Source organism: Gavialis gangeticus, unplaced genomic scaffold (assembly GCF_001723915.1).
Source record: "Gavialis gangeticus isolate Ggan-Ray unplaced genomic scaffold, GavGan_comp1, whole genome shotgun sequence".
Classification (NCBI taxonomy): domain Eukaryota; kingdom Metazoa; phylum Chordata; order Crocodylia; family Gavialidae; genus Gavialis; species Gavialis gangeticus.
Window position 1 is genome coordinate 11,056,519 of NW_017729029.1, and position 18,087 is coordinate 11,074,605.

Genomic DNA, 18,087 nt, shown 5'->3' on the forward strand with positions numbered 1-18,087 from the left:
CCCCCCCCCCAGTCTGTCCTTTCCCGGCAGACCTGAAGTATTTCTTGGACAGGGCAGACAGTTGAAACTGAGGAACTGACTCAGGATTTGTCCTTACAATTCCATGAGTGAAAACAAATTGCACAATATTCTCCTTGTTCAGCATCACAGCATCCTCCCAAAGCTGGAAAATCCCTTAGTCAAGAGTGAAATTTTCTTTCCTTCTGCAAATGATTTGAAGTGTGCAGCCTCACCCCTGCCAGCCCCCACCAAATACCCTACTGCGTATTCAGCGCAGGTACTTTGCAGGTCTCTTGCCAAGTCTTTCTCCCAAGGTGTGCGCTAGCAGTGCCCAAATAAAGCCTTTTGCCTCCATGCTGGCAGCCAGCAGCTTGGATGTGGTGTGGATGAGTGGTGAGCTATGGGGCAAGCAGGGGGCATTCTGGCATTTGGCTGTCCAGGGGAAGGGAGCTCAGGTAACTGCTTCAGGCAGGCTTGTAGTGAAAACTCTCCTAATTCTCCGCCTTGCTTCTTTCTCTCGCTTCTTCAGGACAATTACCCTGAGGTGGAGACCCTTTGGCTGATGACCAGAGCCTGGAATACAGGGATATTTCAGTACAGCAGTGGTAAATACAAGGAAGCTGAGCAGTGGTGTGGGCTGGGAATGCGCTTCCTCCATCACTTGGGATCCCTGAAGAGCAGCTATGAGAGCAATGTAAGTGAGTACAAGCGTAAGGCAGAGCTGAGCTGCAGAAGGATGAGGGTGTTGTGGAAAGAGCTTTTCCAAAAGGACTGGACAGGCTGAAGGAGGCAGGGGCCCAGATTCTCAAGAGCATGTAGGCACCTAACTTCCACAGTGTCATGGATAGATGAGGCACCTAAATACCTTTGCAGGTCTGGGTCTCGCTGCTTAACAGCGTGGGTTTTATGGATGTAAGCCTGGCAGTATGATTCAGAGCCGCTGCCCCAGATCTCAAACACAAGGGGAGGTGGAGCAGTGATGGATGGGGGGTTTAGGCAGAAAGAAGAGCTGGAAGTCCTGGTCATCCTGTGCAGACGGCCACTCAGCGATCGTGTTGGGCTTGGCTGTCTCTGAAGAAGCATTGGTTTCTGCACACCTCTTGTCTGAGGCCTCGGGGTCCCACATTGGTCATGCCGTGGAGGCTGCGCTGTGGCTGCCTGCTCAGGTGATGCTCTGCAGGCGCACCACCACATCCATGAGAACAGCTGCCCTCTGCTCTGGCACAGGTGGTTTGTGTGGCCATGCTGAAGAGTTGTCCTCAGCATGAGGAGTTTTGCACTTCTCTGGCAGGCCAGAAACTGATCTGGGGAGGGAGTTTGGGCAAAGAAGATGCATGAAAATTACCTTCTCTGGCCATGTGCTACAGGATAGCAGTGTCCCTTCTGGTCCCACAACACAGGTCCCTATGGAGTCTGAAAGACAGAGTTTGAACTTGACACAACGGCCCTTTCCCCCAACCACTGCCTGCCTGCTGAGACTGGGAGCCTGCTTCCCAAAGCCTCTCCAGTTCTAAGAAAATTGCCCATCACCTATCTGAGCATCTCAACCTGCTAATGAGCACTTTCTAGCCATAGCAGGCAACTGTGGGAAATACTGCTCGCTTCCTACCCTCACACTCATGAGAGGCACCGTACCTCTACCTGAAAGGGATGGGTGGGGGGGCTGTTCTGCACTGAGTGCAGACACTGAACAGTTAAGAGGAAAGCATAGGGCTCTTTGAAACACAGAATTGGCATGTTTTGCTTAAGGTGCAATGTCACATTGCTTTAATTAAGCCATTGTGACTAGTCAAGGGATGCTCAGTCCTGACTGCCTCAGGAGCTGCATGAGCAAGCACTCAGTGATAACCAAGCACCACTGCTGCAGCCTGTGCAGCCTCTGTGGATCATGGCAAACACGGTCCCGTTCAAGAGGAAAAGCCACAGTGCAGAGCTGTGCTGCATTTTCATGATGCAGGAAGGACATGCCCAAGGCTCTCAGAAACCCCCAACCCTTTGATAATTGTGGCTCAGGAAGGACAGTGTGAGCACTGCTGGTGCAGGCACTCGTACACTGGCTTAAATCTGGCTGCTAACAACAAGTGACAGACATGACCAAGATAATTTCAAACAACCCACACCTAGTGAAACCACTACAGCTGCCAGGCAGAGACCAGGCCTGCTTCAGCCATGCCGGCATCTCTGCACAGAGGAACATGGCTGTTCTTTGCCCTTCACATGTGACCAACCTTTTCTGGGCTGCCATGCTCCTGCTTGAGCCTGACACCCACGGAGCTGCCTGTCCCTGCTGCAGCAGGATCTGTCCTAGTTGGTACATACAGTCAGACATTATGTGCAGCCCCACAGCGGCTTCAGGCAGGGGCTGGTTGATTTAGGGACTGGGAGTTACACCAGTGAGGCCCTCCAGAGCGGATGCACCTGTGAGCTATGGGGAAGGAAGCACCTTGTCTCTGCACAGATGCACTGACACGAGTGGGTGCAGCATCAGAGTGACTGTCTCCAAAGCAGCAGGCTTTAATTGTCACAGACTGCATAGAGCAGCATAGATTTCCAATCTGGAACAGGCTGTAGTTTGCCTGCTCCTCGCATGACTCTTCTTTCCTAATTGAGTGCCTGAGTTTCTTGCTTCCTTCTGTGCTCAGAGGTCTGTTGATGGTTGTGTCCTCCAGATGATCGGTCTCTACAGCGAGGTGCTGGATAAGTTGGACAGAGCGAAGGGGTTTCTTCCAAATGAAGAATGATGCCCACCACAGCCCTGGCAGATGAGGGCACCAGCATCATCGGAAGAGTCTCCTGGGTGGTGGCTGCCAGCTCTGTGATGGCACGTGAGTTCTGGGCACAGGATCGAGGCCTTTCCACTGGCTGTTTCTAAGTTGTGTGTGGTTTTGGGGCATGTCTGCTGGAGAAATGCAATGTTTTTTCTCCATCACTCATGCACCCTTTTAGAGCTGCTGAGTAAGAGGAAGTAGATGCATGCATTCCTTATGAGGTGGGGTTGCTGTTTTAGGGAAGAGGGGTAGTTCAAACATCTGATTTCCATAGGAGGTGACACTGAGCAATAAAAGAGTTTTAAGACCATACATGTCCACTGGCTGCTGCCGTTGTCTCTGTATAAATGCTTGCTGGATTGTTTAGTTTTTCAGTCCATTTCAGTGCGGTGAGGAATGCTGGCCCTCTGCCAAGATAGCCATGATCAATCACTTCATTCCAGGAGAGAACAGGTGCTCCTTCTCTTGCATTCAAGCAGCTGAAGTGCCAGCGAGTGTTGCTGTGGGGGCACTGAATGTAATGTGCTGAAGTAGTCACTGCTTGCAGCACTGAAGCCCAGACAGGTCTAGATAGAAACACAAGTGGGGAGATTCAGCCTGCAACTGAATGTAGCAGTTGAACAGGTGGCAGCCGGCTGCTGAGAGTTGCTGGAAACAGGCTGGTGCCTCAGCAGTGATGACAGAGCTTTGTAGCTGCAGCGCCCGGTGCTTGTGCACAGTGCTGGACTTGGCTTTGTCCCGAGGCAAAAACCAAGTGACCCTGTGCACACCCTGCAGAGAGGGGAGCAGTAGCAGGACAGGATTAGTGGCAGGGCTCTTCTGTCTTTCATCTCTGCCACTAGGAAGTGGCAGGACTGGAACGCAGGACCTGTTTCTTTAGAGCACAGCACTCAGGAGACAAGCCATGTGGCTCTCTCCCTGGCCCCACACAGGTCCCTCGGCTGGCTTTAAGAGGGTGCCTAACCTGTGACCTGGTGGTTTGTGCATAGGCTAAGAAAAGCATGATGCAGGTTTGGAGCTGTCTTTGGGCTCTTTGCAACCCACTTCCACAGTGTGCTGCTGTCATCTTAGTGCCCTAAATGTTGTTCTGCATTGCACAGGCCAGCCCAGGTGCAGTTGCAGCCCTTTGCCATGTCGTTCACATGTGCCTGCCTTCTAGGACAGCGTTTACAAACATGTCTTGGCACATGAAAGTCTGGATTTCCGTGCTGTGCAGCCAGTGGGTTAAATGGGCAGACAGCATCTGCCCGAGTCTCAGTCGCCTCTGCATTTACAGTGATTCCCCCAACCCAGCTATGCTATTATGTGCACCTAAGCACTGGAGCTGTGGCTGAGCCATGGTCACTTTTCTGCTTTCTGCAGCCTGTGTTCAAGCAGCTTTAACAGCCTGCAAGTGCCTGAGGACTGTGGTGTGCCAGACTGACTGGAGGGGGAGGGGGTGGCAGGCAGGGAGCAGAGTGCTTGGAGCTGTGCTTTCTTGAGATGATCCTGGCCTGCAGTCAGGGCAGGAGTGAGAGCATGGATGGTGGTTGGCACGGCTGCTTTTCTTGCCCAAGCAGTGCAAGGGAGCGCACCAATATAAAAAAATGCCAACAAAAAGGAAAAACGGGGAGCAGGCTTTCTGGAGGGAAGGTGAGGGGCTGCGGGCTGCATTGTGGGTGGGGTGTGGGGGAAGCAAGGGTGCAGCTGGCTGTTAGATGTTTCTATTGGACATACAGAATCAGAGTCATAGACAGTGAGGGTGGGAAGGGAGCTCAGGAGGTCACATCTATCCAGCCCCCTGCTCACACCAGGACCAGCCCCAACTACATCATCCCAGCCAGGCTTTGTCTACCCAGGTCTTCAAAATCTCCAAGGATGGAGACACCACCACCAATTTAGGTAACCCATTCCAGTGTTTTACTACCCTACTCGTGAGAGAGGTTTTCCTGATATCCAATCTCAACTTCCATTGCTGCACCTGGAGACCATTGCTCCTTGTTCTGCCATCTGCTCTCACTGAGACCAGTCCAGCTCCATCCTCTTTGCAGCCCCCCTGCAGGGAGGTGAAGGCTGCTATTCGATCCCCCTCGGTCTTCTCTTCTCCAAATTCAATCAGCCCAGTTCCCTCAACCTCTCCTCACCAGTCCTGTCCCCCAGCCCCACAACCATTTTCACTGCCCTCCGCTGGACTCTCTCCAATGTGTCCACATCCTTTCTGTAGTGGGGCCCACAGCTGGACACAGGACTCCAGATGTGGCCTCCCCAGTGCTGGATAGAGGGGAAGAATCACTGCCCTTGATCTGGCAGCGCTCCTACCGATGGGCAACACGGGCACACTGCTGGCTCCTATCCAGCTTCTTGTCCGCTGTCACCCCAGGTCCAAGGGTGCGTTGATATGAGGTGCCAACCAGAGGGTGGAGGAATAGTAGAGTTCTGGCTCCATAGCAGAGTGGCCAGTCCCAGCAGTGGGGGTGAAGGGCAATGCAGCATGGCACACTTGGAGAATGCTTGGAGGACCAAGCAGCCCTGCATTACAGAAGGTAACAGATGCAAACCCTTGCAGCATTGGGCAGGGCCCTACGTGTCACAGGAGGGAAATGTTGCACCCCCCACCTCTAAGCAAAAGAAAACTTTTGCTGCAATTCCCTGTCCCCCTCATACTGTACAAACAAGGTATTCAAGCATGTAAGCCCCACCTGCCCCTGCCCCTGCCCCAGCCTCACATTCCTGTTAGGCAAAGACCCAGGCTCTTTCCTGCCAGGCTGACAGCATCCACCACTGGAGTCCTCAATCCCTCCCCCAGGCATAGGACAGTTGCATCTCCTGGTCACCCAGCCTGCAGGCCACTGCGGCTCACCATGGCAAGCTCACTGGGCCACTGTAGCTGCTCCATACGATCCCTAACCACCCCCATGTTTGCAAGGCCTGCAACCACTAACCCAGGGAGTGCCAGGGCCTGGTTATGGGGGCACCAGACACCCAGAGGTGCAAGGGGTGGTCTTCAGTGCCCACCTCCCACTACGGCACCTGATTTTAACCCTTCAGTTGCTAGGAGGAGCCCAGGGCAGGACAGGAGCTGGTATGCTGTGTGATTTCTGCAAGAAGGGCTCTGAGACGGACATCTTTGTAACTCTGTTTATTAAAAATATACGTCTCCTTGGAAGAAACACTGGCAACCAACTAGTGTTGTCATGATTGATCGGATACTTTCAGCTATGCCATGGAGCACATCGATCGTCTGTCCATGGGACTAGAGGAGAGGGACACAGGCTATCAGAAAAAGAAAAGGAGCTGGACCTGTGAAACTAGCCCTGGAGAGCATCTGCTGCTTCACCGCTTCCCTGTCTCTGGTGTGAGGCTGGCAGCATCCAGTGTGGGGCCACTGGAGCAGAGCCCAGGAAGAACGAACGCCAGGCCCCTGCCCAGGCTTGCTCCATGGGGAGACTCCAGCTTGACAGCAGGCACCGCTGCTTTGCCTCTGCCACCATGACACTGCTGGTGCGGTCTGCACAGCTGTGCTTCCAGTTTCAGCTGGCGGCTAAAGTCCATCTGAACTCCTCTCGCAACACAGGTGACTGCCACACAAGCGGGTGCTTCTCGCTCACTGCAGTGTGCCTGCACCCTGCAGAGGCCCGACAGCGAGTGATGCAGCTGGCGCCGGCGCAGGTGGACAGTGTCCTCTTGGTGCTACGTGGAAGCCACCCCTGGCCAACCCTACTAGCTAGGCAAGGAACTGGCGCCACCTGCCCCTACCTGGGGAAGAGGAACGCACCTGCCAACGCTGTGGTGGGCGACCGCCCTTGTCCTGCTGGGGGCATGTGGCTGTGAGAAAAGTATTTACAGTTTCCCTACCAAAGGGGACCTTGCACTGTCGAGACATGGACAGTCCAGACTGTTCCCAAGTGCTTTGTGGGCTTTCCCCTTGGATGAACTGGCACATTCTCCTCTGATGGAGCCATGTTCAAACAGATGCCTGAGCTTCCTCAGCAGCACCTGTTCCTTGCTCCCGATGCCAGGTTTCACGCCCGTGGCAGTGCATGTTTCCCTGCTCACAGTCCAGCTCCTGCGTCTGGTTCTAGAAAGCATGGCTAGGGAGGGCAGGATCCTACTTGGAGAACCAGGACATAGGCAGAGGCTTTGAGAGGGACGAGGGGTGAATGCCTGCATAGCTGCCACAGCCCGAGTCCCAGGGGTGCAGAGGGGACATGGCTGCGTTACAAGGGTGGCGGTGCCATGAAGGTCACCACTGCCTTCAGGGGAAACAGCCCTGAATCTAGGCTGTGGCAGGCAGGGAGGGAGGGAGGGTTTCAGTTGCTCCTAGAATTTAGGCTGCTTTGAAGCCTTGGACAGACTGGAGGAGCTCTGAGCATCTGTCCCAGGGACAGCTGGGGCCTGCTGCTAACTCCCAGGGGTTCAAGTGCCCTCCCGCAAAGGAGAGCAGGCCAGCCTGCCTGCCTGCTGCCCCCTGGCCAGGGTCTGCCCGAGGGGCCAGGTGTTCCCCGAGGGGCACGGAGCAGCCGGCCAGTCCATCTCATGTGAGCTGCAGAGAGCTCCTGGCCTGCAATAGCTTGGGCCCATGTTCTATTTACAGTGGAGCCATCTTAAAAAATAAGTTAAAAAATGGACTTTATACCCGTTCAGTTCATTATTAACATGAGAAACTCAGTCATGAAAAAGCCAACACAGCAACACAACATGGTTTTGGTTTAACATCTGCTTAAAAAAATAGAACAAAAAGGAAACCTCTCATGCAAACACATCATCAGGTGGCCTGTAAAACAATGTGCAATTTAATATGTACTAGCATCCACACTTTCGCTCCGCAGCCTCTTGCTTAGTCTTCTCTCCCAGTTTCAGATCAGCCACTGATGCTCATGTGGTTCCAGACCTGTGGCCCCCTCTGCGCACACCACATCCTCGGCTCTGCCCTGCCCTCCAGCCCTGGGCACTGGCTTGTGAAAGACGGACCGGATGTGAGAATCATTCAGAGCACCTGGTCCCGGTTCAATCTCTTCCTGACCAGAGCGGACTCCCTTATGCAGTGCCTGGGACAATTGGATGCATCCTAGCAATAAAATAGTACCATTTAGGAGGTCCCTCCTGTTTGCTAGTCCACATATATATAATATATATATAATATCTCTCTCTATATTATATATAAATTACATATACAGATAAATAAAATGCTTTCTGTTGCCTTTGTGTTGTGCTGGTCAGGGCTGCACGACAGTGACAGACGCACATGGAGAAATGCCCGGGAAGCTCCACTCCTCTCTCAGTGCCGCAGCCCAGTTTCGGTCGTTCTTTACATTAGTCCTCAGCCTCCTTGGCCCGTCTCGCTGCTTGGTTTCATTAATAATAATAGTAATAAGAATAAAAAAAAACCATTCTTGAATGGGTTCTCATCCGTCTCTAATGGCGCAGTGGGGAGGTCCATGCAGGGATGGTGGGAACAGTCACGTGATGAATGCGATCGCTTCATCCCAACAAAAAGAAACAGGACTAGAAAACTCAATTTTGCGACGATCTAAAAAAGGGGCAGGAGGAGTATTTGTGTCCCCCCGTGGGGCAGAGGGCGTGGGCGGGGGTGGGATTTCAGAGACCTTCTGCTCACAAGGAAGGAGATGGGGGAAGTCTTCAAAGTTTCTCAGGGGACGGGACCCAGATGTAGTGCCCAGACTGGTCCTCAATGATCTGTTTGATTTTGTTGTAAATCTCCTCGAGAGAGTCTCCCTGTACGATGGCTGGAAGAGGAAAGAAGAAGCCTGTGAGTGCTGGGCAGTGCCACGCCGCACCAGCCACAGGCCGGCTCAGGGCCTTCGCCAGCTACTGGAGTGGGACAGGCAGAGGGGAAGGGCAGGGCCGGGGCACGGGCACCAGCAGCTCCTGGAGCTATGGACCAGCCCAAGGCAGGTTACAGCACGCAGGCGCTCTCAGGAGGTGGAGGGTGAGAACCAGGCAGAGCTCAGGTAGCGAGATCTCGCATGCACCAGGCCCTGGCTTGATGCTCTCCAAGGAACCAGCTCATTGGCTTTCCAGCTCGCTTTGGTCAAGAGCTCTTTTTGTGGAACCCAGTGAGAGCCGGGGGATAATTTCATGCCTGGGGAGGGGGTGAGAGCTGCACAGGCTGTGAGGGGCCAGCCCCAGTGTGGGTGGCTCCTGCAGGACCAGCCACGACCCTGTGGCCTCCGGCTGATGCCACACTGAGTTTCCCCAGCATCAGGGCGCCGCTGCCAGAGGCCGGGGGCAGGCTGGGCACACTTGGTCAGTCACCTGTTCCCCCCCCCGCAGCCAGGCCCTGGGTCCTGAACACGTGCTATGGGACCATGGGAGAGCTGGGCTGGAAGGGACCCTCTCAAGGTTGCTTAGTGCTCACAACAGGGCCGTTCTTGGCCACCCCAGCCCCCTGCAGTCTGTCCAACCGGCTCCGGAGCATTCCCAGGGCTGGAGGCTCCTCCCTGTCTCCAGGCAGCCTGCTCCAGTCACGGGTCTGGAGCTCTAGTCACAGCAGGCTCTGGTTTCCAGCTCCCAGGCAAGGGGCTCCCACTGCTTCCTGCGACAGTCCTCAGCTGGGCCCTTCTCATCACCCAGTCGGCCCCTTTCCCTCTGCCTCGGCTGGCTGGAGAGCTGCTCCATCTCCAGGCCTCGCTGGGCATGCTCAGCTCATTCAATCTCCCTGAAGCTGAGCTGCTCAGGCCCTTGGACCGCTTTGCTGCTTCTCTTTGAACCTGCCCATCTCCTCCTGGCTCCCAGGCACTGACCCCGCAGCAGAGCCCCAGACCCCGGCCCGCTGGACCCGCGCGCTCCAGGCCTCCTGCTATTGCCGCCTGGCGAATGAGGCTACCTCCCCGACAGGCCTTGGCAGTGCTTGCCCCCTTGGGCGCTCCTTGCTTTCTGCCTCCCACAGGTTATTTCCCACCCTAGTCCCCCAGCTCCCACCCGTGTCTCGGGTCTTCCAGGCCAGGCAGACTCTGTTGCCCACCCAGGAGGGACAGAATCAGCTGCATCACTGAAGGCCTGGTGTGCTTCAGCTTCCTTGGGCAGATCACGGCCACTCCACGGACAAAGCAAGCCCAGTTCCCTTCACCTCCTGGGAACAATGTCTTTGCTCTCCTGCTCCTGCTGTGCCACAGCTTGGCCCCTGCCCTTGCCTGGCAGAGTGCCTGGGGGCCTGGGGCAGCGGGGACGGCTGTGCAGCACTGCTCCCCTTTCTTTTGGAGGAGGCCAGCTCTGTGTCCGTGCCGTCGCACCTGCCTGCAGCTTTCCAGACTGTGCACTGCCGTGAGCACTGCCAAGTCCCGAATCCTCATGGGTGCCTGCTCCCAGCCCTGAGCCGTATGGGCAGCTGCCCCTGTCCAGGGGTGGAGGTAGGAGGCTGCTTATATTGGCCACGCTGCCCACAAAGGCTCTTCAGAGACACGGCCACTCGAGTCACCAGTTACAGCCAGAGCCTCTCTCTGAAGTCACCCTCTCCTTTGGGCATGGCCTGGCCCTGGCCCGGTGAGACGGCCGAAGCCCTCTGTGCACCAACATGCTTTCACTTCTCTGCTGCCCTTCCCTGTGCAGCCTCCCTGCACTCAAAGCCCTGCCTGGCTGCCCCCTCCTCTCCGGGCAGATTGCCCTTATCCCAAATCTCTGGAGAGCCCAGCTGTGACGCATGGTGACAGACTCCCCTTCTCACTGCTTTTGTTTCCATGCGGGTGGATGGTTTCCCACAACACCAAAGCACATGGGTGTAGTTGGCACTGCCGGCGCAGGAGGGGGAAGAGCTGGCCCAGGGGCTCTCACCTGTGAAATACTCCCCAAACTCCTGCTCCAGTTTCATGGCTTTGTCAAAGACCTTGTTGGCTTGCTCGTACGTCTGCCTCCGGTTCATCTCCCTAGCAGCAGGGAAGGAAGAGCCACAAACCCTTTCATTTAAAGCAGGCAAAACAACGAACCGCCTGCCCCCCACTCCAGCCCAGCCCCACATCACATGGGTTCACCCCATCAGGGCAGGAGGCAAGATGACGAATCTGCGCCCTGCACTTCCTGCTGCCCTGAGCCACCCAACCCAGCTGCAGGAACTGGGCCTGCCCCAGACGGTGTCACATAGTGGTCTGGAGCGACCACCCCCACTTCAAGAGCTCTTGAGCTCCAGTCTCATCTCTAGCCAGCCCTCCTGCTTGGCCAATGCCATGCAGGGTCTCTGACAGGCATGCAGGAGGCTTCTTGCCTGTGCCCAATATGCCTGTCCTGATCTATCCCCTGCCTGACAGATCCATTCCCCAGCGGTGGCTTCCCTGACTGCAGGCCCCAAGCCCTCAGGAGCACACGGATCAGGGCCCAAGATCGGGATGGTTGCAGCAAGAGGAGACGATGTCATCCAGGCCTGGCCCTTTCCACACGACCACAGCTGCATGTGGGGAAGGGGAGGCACCCGCACCAAAAGTCATGAGACCCAAGAGCTGATGCTGGAGCAACAGCGACACCACTTTCTAAGCTGGAGAGGCAGGGATGCAGGACCTCACGGTCACAGAGGGGAGGCGGCTGACAGGTGGCTTCACTTACATGAGCGCTTCGATGGATTTTGGCTTGATGAAAATGGCAATAGGGTAAAGCTGTGCTTGCTGCAACCTCTTGATGGCGTTGCCAGACACATCCAGGATGCAGTGCTTCCCCTGCAAGGGTGAAAGAGGCCTGGGTCAGTCCCCCACGTTTGGTCTTGCTCACTTCTCCAGGGGACGGGGACGGGGCCAGGGCTAGGGCTAGGGGATGGGATGTGGCATCTGTGCCAATGGGGTACCGTGGCAGTGCCTGAGGCAAGGGACTGCAGCCATCTCCACTACCCAGGCTCTGCCGTGCTCTGGGCACACGGAACGTCTGTTCCCATCTTCACTGGCCAAGCAGCTGTGCCCCACTGCCCAGGGAAGACTGGGCTGAGGCTGCTGACGGTGGCTCGAGAGGCCCAGTGGCTTGGCAGCTGGCCTCGTGCCCGTGGAGGGAGCCGCAGGCAGGCACTGAGCAGCCACAGGGCTCTGCTTTAGCCACATGGCCAGCAGGTGGGCTGGTCTCCCCATGCAGCAGGGACTGCTGCAGAGAAGGGAGCGTGGGGCTGTCCTGCCAGAGGGCGTCTCACTCACTCTCTCTGCCACGGCCCGCACCGACTGGATGCTGGTCCCGTAGAGGTTGTCGTTGAACTGCCCAGCTTCGATGAACTTGTTGTCCTGAATGTCCTTCTCCATCTGCTCCCGGGACACGACGAAGTGATAGTCCTGCCCGTCCACCTCGTTCTCGCGCCGTGGCCTGGTGGTGTCTGGAAGAGAGGGCAGGCTTCATCACCACCACCACCTGGCTGCTGGGGCCACGGGCAGGCCCCCTCCAAATGTCCCTCCCACCCCACAAGGAAGACCCCCGACTCACGCGGCACGCAGGAGCCAAACTTGTGTGGGAACTCAGAGATGAGGTCATCGTTGATCCGGTCCTTTGTCGGCCCCAGGATGATCACCGGCCGTGCGTAATGAACTGGGAGCAAAACCCACACCCTGAGCCCTGCTGCTGGACCCAGGAGCTGCCCGTGGCGATGCCTGGACGTGCAAGGGGCCAGGCTGCGGCTTCTGGGTTTGGGGCACATGCCACTGACACGAGCATGAGGGGCTGCAGGACACTCATGGGTGCGAGCCACCCAGGTTTGGAGGTGGTGCCCCTCCCCACACGCTGCCAAAGCCATAGCCCTGGCCAAGGGCTGGGGCCTGGTCTCCTGGCTGCAGCATCCATGCATGTCGCACCAGGGCTCATGGGGGCAATGACCCTTCCCGGGCTGTGGCTCTGAGGCTGTGACATGCTGCAGCTAGAGGAGGAACCAGCTGGGAGCTTGGGGAAACCACCTGGAATGTCCTTTCAACCAAGCACTAGCAATGCAACAGTGCTTGGCCAGGAAGGAAGTTGCAGTCCCATCCAGGGACCTGTCGGGCATGGGCACGCAGGGGCAAGGACTGGAGACTGGGGCAGATGGGCAGACTGAGGCCAGGGAAGCAGCTTGGTGCAGGAGGAAGCTGGGGGCAGTGTGTGGGGGCCAGGCAGGTGAAGGTGCCACAGGCCTGGGGTTACAGCTTCAGCCCTCGTTTCACAGGCTGGGGACAAGCCTCAGCCACAACCAAGGGGGGCAGGAACCACCGGCAGCTTTGGCAGGGCCTCCTTCCCCGCCAGCAGCCTGTGTGGGAGCAGGCAGCCAGGCACGCCGGCTTTTGGTGGGCACTGGCTGTGCTGGGCAGGGAGCAGCAGCCTGGCAGGCTCCAGCTCGCATGGGGAGTGCAGGATCTGGGGGGGAGGTGCCATGGACATAGCATGACAACACTGCCTCCTGCACTTACTTTCTTGCCGCGTCACTGGTTCGTATGACAGAATCGTGTCCTCTTGTCCTTCTGCAACAGACCGGGGGAAGCAGGTGAGCGCCGGCCCCTCCACCGCTCCAGCCTGGGCTACCAGACACCCCAGCGCTGCGAGTAGTCGAGGCTGCCCCTCCCGGCTGGCAGAGCCTGGGCACAGTAGAGCCAGAGGCTGCGTCCCAGCCTAAAGCAGCACCCCACCCCCTAAAGGGCTGCCCCGCAGGCTGCATCACCGCGGCCGGCCCATGAGCTACTTGCACCCCCATGCACCTGTCAGGGCTCTCCCACAGCCAGCCATGTGCTGCCCACGTGGACAGCCAGCTAGCTCTGCTCCTGCCCATCACATGCACACTCCAGAGTGGGCACTGCCTTGCCTGGCACCTGCAGCCTCCAATGGTGCAAGGAGTGCTGCGGGTTCCATGCTCTCCCGTCCAGCCCCAGCCTGCGCGCTTGTGTCCACCCAGGATGCAGTCAGACCAGGGACATCAGTGGGATGCAACCATCAGGTGCCCAAATGCTGCTGGCACAGCAGCCCCAGGCCACAGCTGAGGCCTCTGCTCTGGGGGCAGTCAAGGATTCGCAAGAGTCACGACTCCTTTCTGCAGCATGCATGCATGCCGAGACCTGGCAGGAGCTGCCTGAGGTCAGGAGAAGCCAGCGCAGCTCTGGCAGTCAGAGCCCTGGGTGGGGTCCTGCTGCTGGGGACGAGCCAGGGGGAAACCAGGTCACAGCACCTGCTGAGGGCCTTTGGGCCAGGGCTGGCAGACAGCACGTGCCGGAGGGAGCTGGCCACAGCACTGCCCAGCCTTGTCAGCCCCAGAGGCATTGAACTCTGAGGAGGAGACACCACCGGGACATGAGGGAGAGAAACAGTCGGTATGGAGAAGATGGACACTTACTGGAGCTGCTCTCACTGTCACTGGTGTTGGACGTCACACCCTCTGCAAACCAACAAGAGACCCAGGTCAGAACCAGCATGGCCAGGAGCTCCCCGGGAGGTGGCCAGGAGGGGACAGACCATCACTGAGGGCTCGTGGCTGCAGGACATGGGCGCTGCACAGACCTCCCGCAGCATGCTGGGCCCGCGCAGGACAAGGCTTGTGCATGCCCTGCTTCACGGGGCTGGGGCAGGCTCCCTGCCTCTGCAGCCCTGGGGCAGCCCCTGCTTGTCTATCCCTAGCAAGGAGCATGGCAGGGGCGCTTGCCCAGGCAGAACCTGCGGGGAGACCGGGGGACAGGACATGGGACGAGGGAGAGCTCAGCTCCAGGCTCCACCCCTGCCTGCGGGCAGCCTCTGCCGGTGCCGTGCCAGGGACAGAATATCTGCACTGGGAACAGGATGCCAGCAGTGGCTGTGTCTGTGGCCCCGCGAGGGATTCGCCCCGGGGCCTGGAGCTGCACAGGGCACTGTGTGGGAGGCTGGGGTGAGGGCAGTGTGACCTGGCTGAGGGCAGACGTAATGGACAGGGGAGACTGACGGAGACACCGACAGGATGGGGCAGAGTTCAGAGCATGGCTCCTTTACACTATTTCCAGCACCACGGTGCCCTGCTCCCCATGGGGCTGTTCCCCCTGCGGCCTGCTCCCAAGGTCTTGGGGTGCGCAGGAACGGCTGTATCAAGTTGGCCGCTGCCTGCAGTGCCCAGAGAGATGTGCACGGAGCCTGGGCACGTGGCCCCTCGGCACCTGGGAGCTGCAGTCCGGAGGCCGCGCAAGCCTCGCCAGCCAGCAGCCTCGCTACACGCGCTTTGCAGAGGTCCCACAGCGCAGGGCTGCACACCTCCGCCCGGCTGGTGTCAAAGTGTCACAGCCAAGCCCTGGGAGCCATAGCTCGGGGGGGCCGGCCTCGATCACAGGGCAGCACCTGCCATGATATGGGCAGCATGGGGAGGCCTTTGGGCCAGCACAGCCAGCCAGGTCCACGCCAGCTCTGAGCCTGAGGGGCCAGTGAGGCTCAGCCTGGAGCCCTGAAGGGGAAAGGGCCTGGTGAGGACCCGGCCTATGGCAAGGGGATTCCTGCTCTCCTGCTGAGCAGGCGGAGGGCCGTTCCCCCTCCCCTGACGCCCCAGGCTGAGAAGCCTCGGAGCCGGAGCGAAGTTGGGAGCCCTACCTCCCTGGGACAGGGCCGGACGGGGACCGTGACAGGCCATGCGCACGCAAAGGGGACTTACTCAGGTTCTTTGCTCCATAATAATCGTCACTTAACCCAGGGAAGTCCTGATTTCACAGACAGCAAGAAGGGGGGAAGAGAAACAGAGAGAGGGAGGCAAGGGAGGCAGAGACAGGGAGAGGAAGAAGACAGAGCCAGGTGAGCATTAGTGACAGGGCAGTCGAGAGCCGTAGCTGCAAGTGAAGTGACAAACCCCTGTCCACAGGTGTCCAGCCCCACAAGTGCCCTCTCTTGGCCACGGCAGCCCTGGGGCCTCCCCGCGGGCCACAGCCCAAGTCCTCGGCCTGGAGCAGGAGCACCGGACCGCTGCACCCGTGTGGGGCCTGCCCCGGCCCTGAACTCCACGTAAGGCCTGCGAGGAAAGCTCTCCCACCCCACATGGCCCCCTCCCCAGCCCCACACAGGCAGCAAGACGGCAACCCAGACCCTGCTCCTGGCTCAGTGCCGCATGCTGGCGAGAGCATCATGCATGGGGCAGGTCTCTCCACAAGCCTCTGGCAGCCCAGACTGGGCAGCGAGCAAACCCCAGGTGTGCAGTGCCCTGGTTCAGCAGCTGCCCCTCCTGTTGCTCCCCCTTGCCACGGGAAGGCAGAAGGCCCATCCCCTTGGCTCCTGCAGCAAACGCTCCCACAGGCTGCGGCCACAGCCAGATGCGGAGCTCAGCACCAGCTGGCCGTGCTGGCACACAGGCAGTGCACATCCTTGGCAGGATGACACTGGGTCTGCAGCCCACTGGTTACGGCCCGAGACGGAGCCTGGAAACTGGGGTCCGTGCCCTCACTACGGCACTGCAAGCAGCCCCACACAGGGGTCTGCCAGGAGCCGGCAACAGCTGCTCTGCTCAGAGGCATCTCTATGGTTCGTAGCCCTGATGCCAGACCTGGGAGCGCTGCAATTGCCCAGCATCAGACACCAGCCGGCATGGTAGCTACTGAGCTCATTCCACGACCGGGGCACCTGTCTGTCCATGAGCGTAGGCTGGCACCCACAGCATTCACAGGCCCCTGTGGTCTGGTCAGGCTCCTTGGAGCCCAGCCCAGCCTGGGCACCCCCTCCATGGCTCTCGGGAGGCTCCATCTCCGGAGCACGGCTCAGCCCCTTAGCTGCTGGGACCTCGAGCAGCTCATGGCCCAGCTCCTGTGCCACAGAGTGAGCGGGAGGGGGAAGAGCAGCTGCCCTCTCAGCCTAGCACAAACCCCTCCAACCCGGAGCCCGATGATGCTGCTAGCAGCGGGACCTTCCCCCTGCCTGGATCCAGGGTCATGCACCCGAGCCAAGGAGCCCCAAGATGTGCTGTGGCAGGGGGCTGCTCAGAGCGAGGTGGCAGGGACATGCAGCCGGGCTCCCTGGGGCACCCGCACGCCCTGCTCCATGTTCTGCAAAGGAGGCAGCCTGGGGCAGCGGAGGAAGACAGAGCCCAGGGCACGTCAGGGAGGAGCAGAGGAAAGCAGAGCAGAATGGAGGCAAGGGCTGATAGCAGTGAAAGGATGAAGATGCCACACACGAGAGCTGGGGCTGGACAGACACGGCTGGGGCAACCCACTCTGCGGCGGGGAGGTTAGCAGCAGTGGAGGGATGAGGGAGGCAGAGAGGAGTGGTGAGGAGGACACTGGCTGAGCTTCAAGGGGCTTCTCCTTGCCCTGAACGCTTGGGTTTCCAACCTATCCCTAACATCATCCTTGGTGGCAGCAGGCCAAGCCTGCCCTGCGCACTGCCCTCCCAGGGCCTGCCCGACTGTGGAGGAGAGGGCAGGGTTCCCGAGAACAACGGGCAATGCTCCAGCCTGGGCTCTCCTGTGCTCAAGGAGCTGCTTGCACGTGGCAGGAAGCCCACAGGACTGGGGGAGGTGCAGCCAGAGGCAGGGAAGCAGTCTCAGACAGGTCCCGTGCGCAAGAAAGCCCAGGTGGGTGCTGCCTCATGGCTGGGCTCAGCCTGGCACAGGGGACTGCAGGCCGAAGCCGCGCGCCGTGTCTGCTGTGAGCAGGCCCCGGGCATCGGGGGAGTGCGGCTGGCTGCTCCTGTCTGGCTGGCTGCTACTTACGTTCCTGTCCGCTGCTCTCCTGGGCCAGGTTCTCTTTGCTCTTGTAAAATGGGAACTTTCGTGAGAGGCGGAAACTCTTTTTACGTTTCGTTTTGATCGACTGTGAAGAACATGGAGATGGAAGGGAGGACAGAAAAAACAATGGCGTTTAACGCATGCAAGGGAAATTAAAAATGGAGACGATGAGGAGCTGGGGGTTGGGGCCATGCCCCGCAAATGAAATCATGGAGATTACATGGAGACTATAATGCAGGAGAAAAATTAAGTGCAGAGAAAAAAAAAATGTGTTGCAGGGATGTAGGGTAGTCGACCGTCCAGTCCGCATGGGGAGCCCATGCCCTGCCTGCCGCAGGGGGAGCCAGCAGGGCTTGGGCCTTCCACGTCAGCCCAGTTCAAGCTGCCTGTACACGCCGTGTGAGGCCGGCTCCCACCAGCCAGGGTCTGCAGAGGGCCGTGCTCCCTCACGACCCAGGCCCTCACCACCCGCTGGCGGGGTCACCGGCAGCACGGCAGGGAAGTCTGCTACAAGCGCCAGTGTTGCGCAACCCCGTCAGGCCGCTCCCTACTGCTGTCTCGTAGATCTTCACTCAGACCCAGTGTGCAGGGAGGGGCTCTGCCACAACAGGTCCAGCCCCACACACAACTGCTCCTGCTGGCTGCAATGCCTGAGCGGGGAGCATTACAGCACCGGGCCTAGACTCTGCCTGCCCTTCTCGGTACAGCCTCAGCCCAGCCCCCCCCCCCCCCCCCCCCCCCCCC

At 58.6% G+C, this 18,087-nt stretch overlaps 2 protein-coding genes across 5 annotated transcripts in view; one reads left to right on the plus strand and one right to left on the minus strand.

Moving 5' to 3' along the window:
* The window catches only part of TEX11 (testis expressed 11), an 88,399-nt gene extending 85,319 nt beyond the window's left edge, over positions 1-3,080 (plus strand). Inside the window, exons 28-29 of the mRNA XM_019521251.1 lie at positions 530-694; positions 2,670-3,080. Of these exons, the coding sequence (XP_019376796.1) occupies positions 530-694; positions 2,670-2,741 (237 nt within the window). The 3' untranslated portion in view covers positions 2,742-3,080. The remainder of the gene's footprint in view (positions 1-529; positions 695-2,669) is intronic.
* A 2,791-nt stretch (positions 3,081-5,871) lies between these two features.
* The window catches only part of DLG3 (discs large MAGUK scaffold protein 3), a 104,190-nt gene continuing 91,974 nt past the window's right edge, over positions 5,872-18,087 (minus strand). For 2 of the 4 annotated variants that reach the window (XM_019521252.1, XM_019521254.1), the window contains 8 exons: positions 17,329-17,428; positions 14,017-14,058; positions 13,103-13,153; positions 12,153-12,254; positions 11,873-12,045; positions 11,301-11,410; positions 10,539-10,630; positions 5,872-8,494 (listed from right to left, as the gene is read on the minus strand). In XM_019521252.1, coding sequence (XP_019376797.1) covers positions 8,388-8,494; positions 10,539-10,630; positions 11,301-11,410; positions 11,873-12,045; positions 12,153-12,254; positions 13,103-13,153; positions 14,017-14,058; positions 17,329-17,428 — 777 coding nt within the window. In that variant the 3' untranslated portion in view covers positions 5,872-8,387. Of the gene's footprint in view, positions 8,495-10,538; positions 10,631-11,300; positions 11,411-11,872; positions 12,046-12,152; positions 12,255-13,102; positions 13,154-14,016; positions 14,059-15,288; positions 15,335-17,328; positions 17,429-18,087 lie in introns of all 4 variants that reach the window. The other 2 variants (XM_019521253.1, XM_019521255.1) reach the window with 2 other exon arrangements.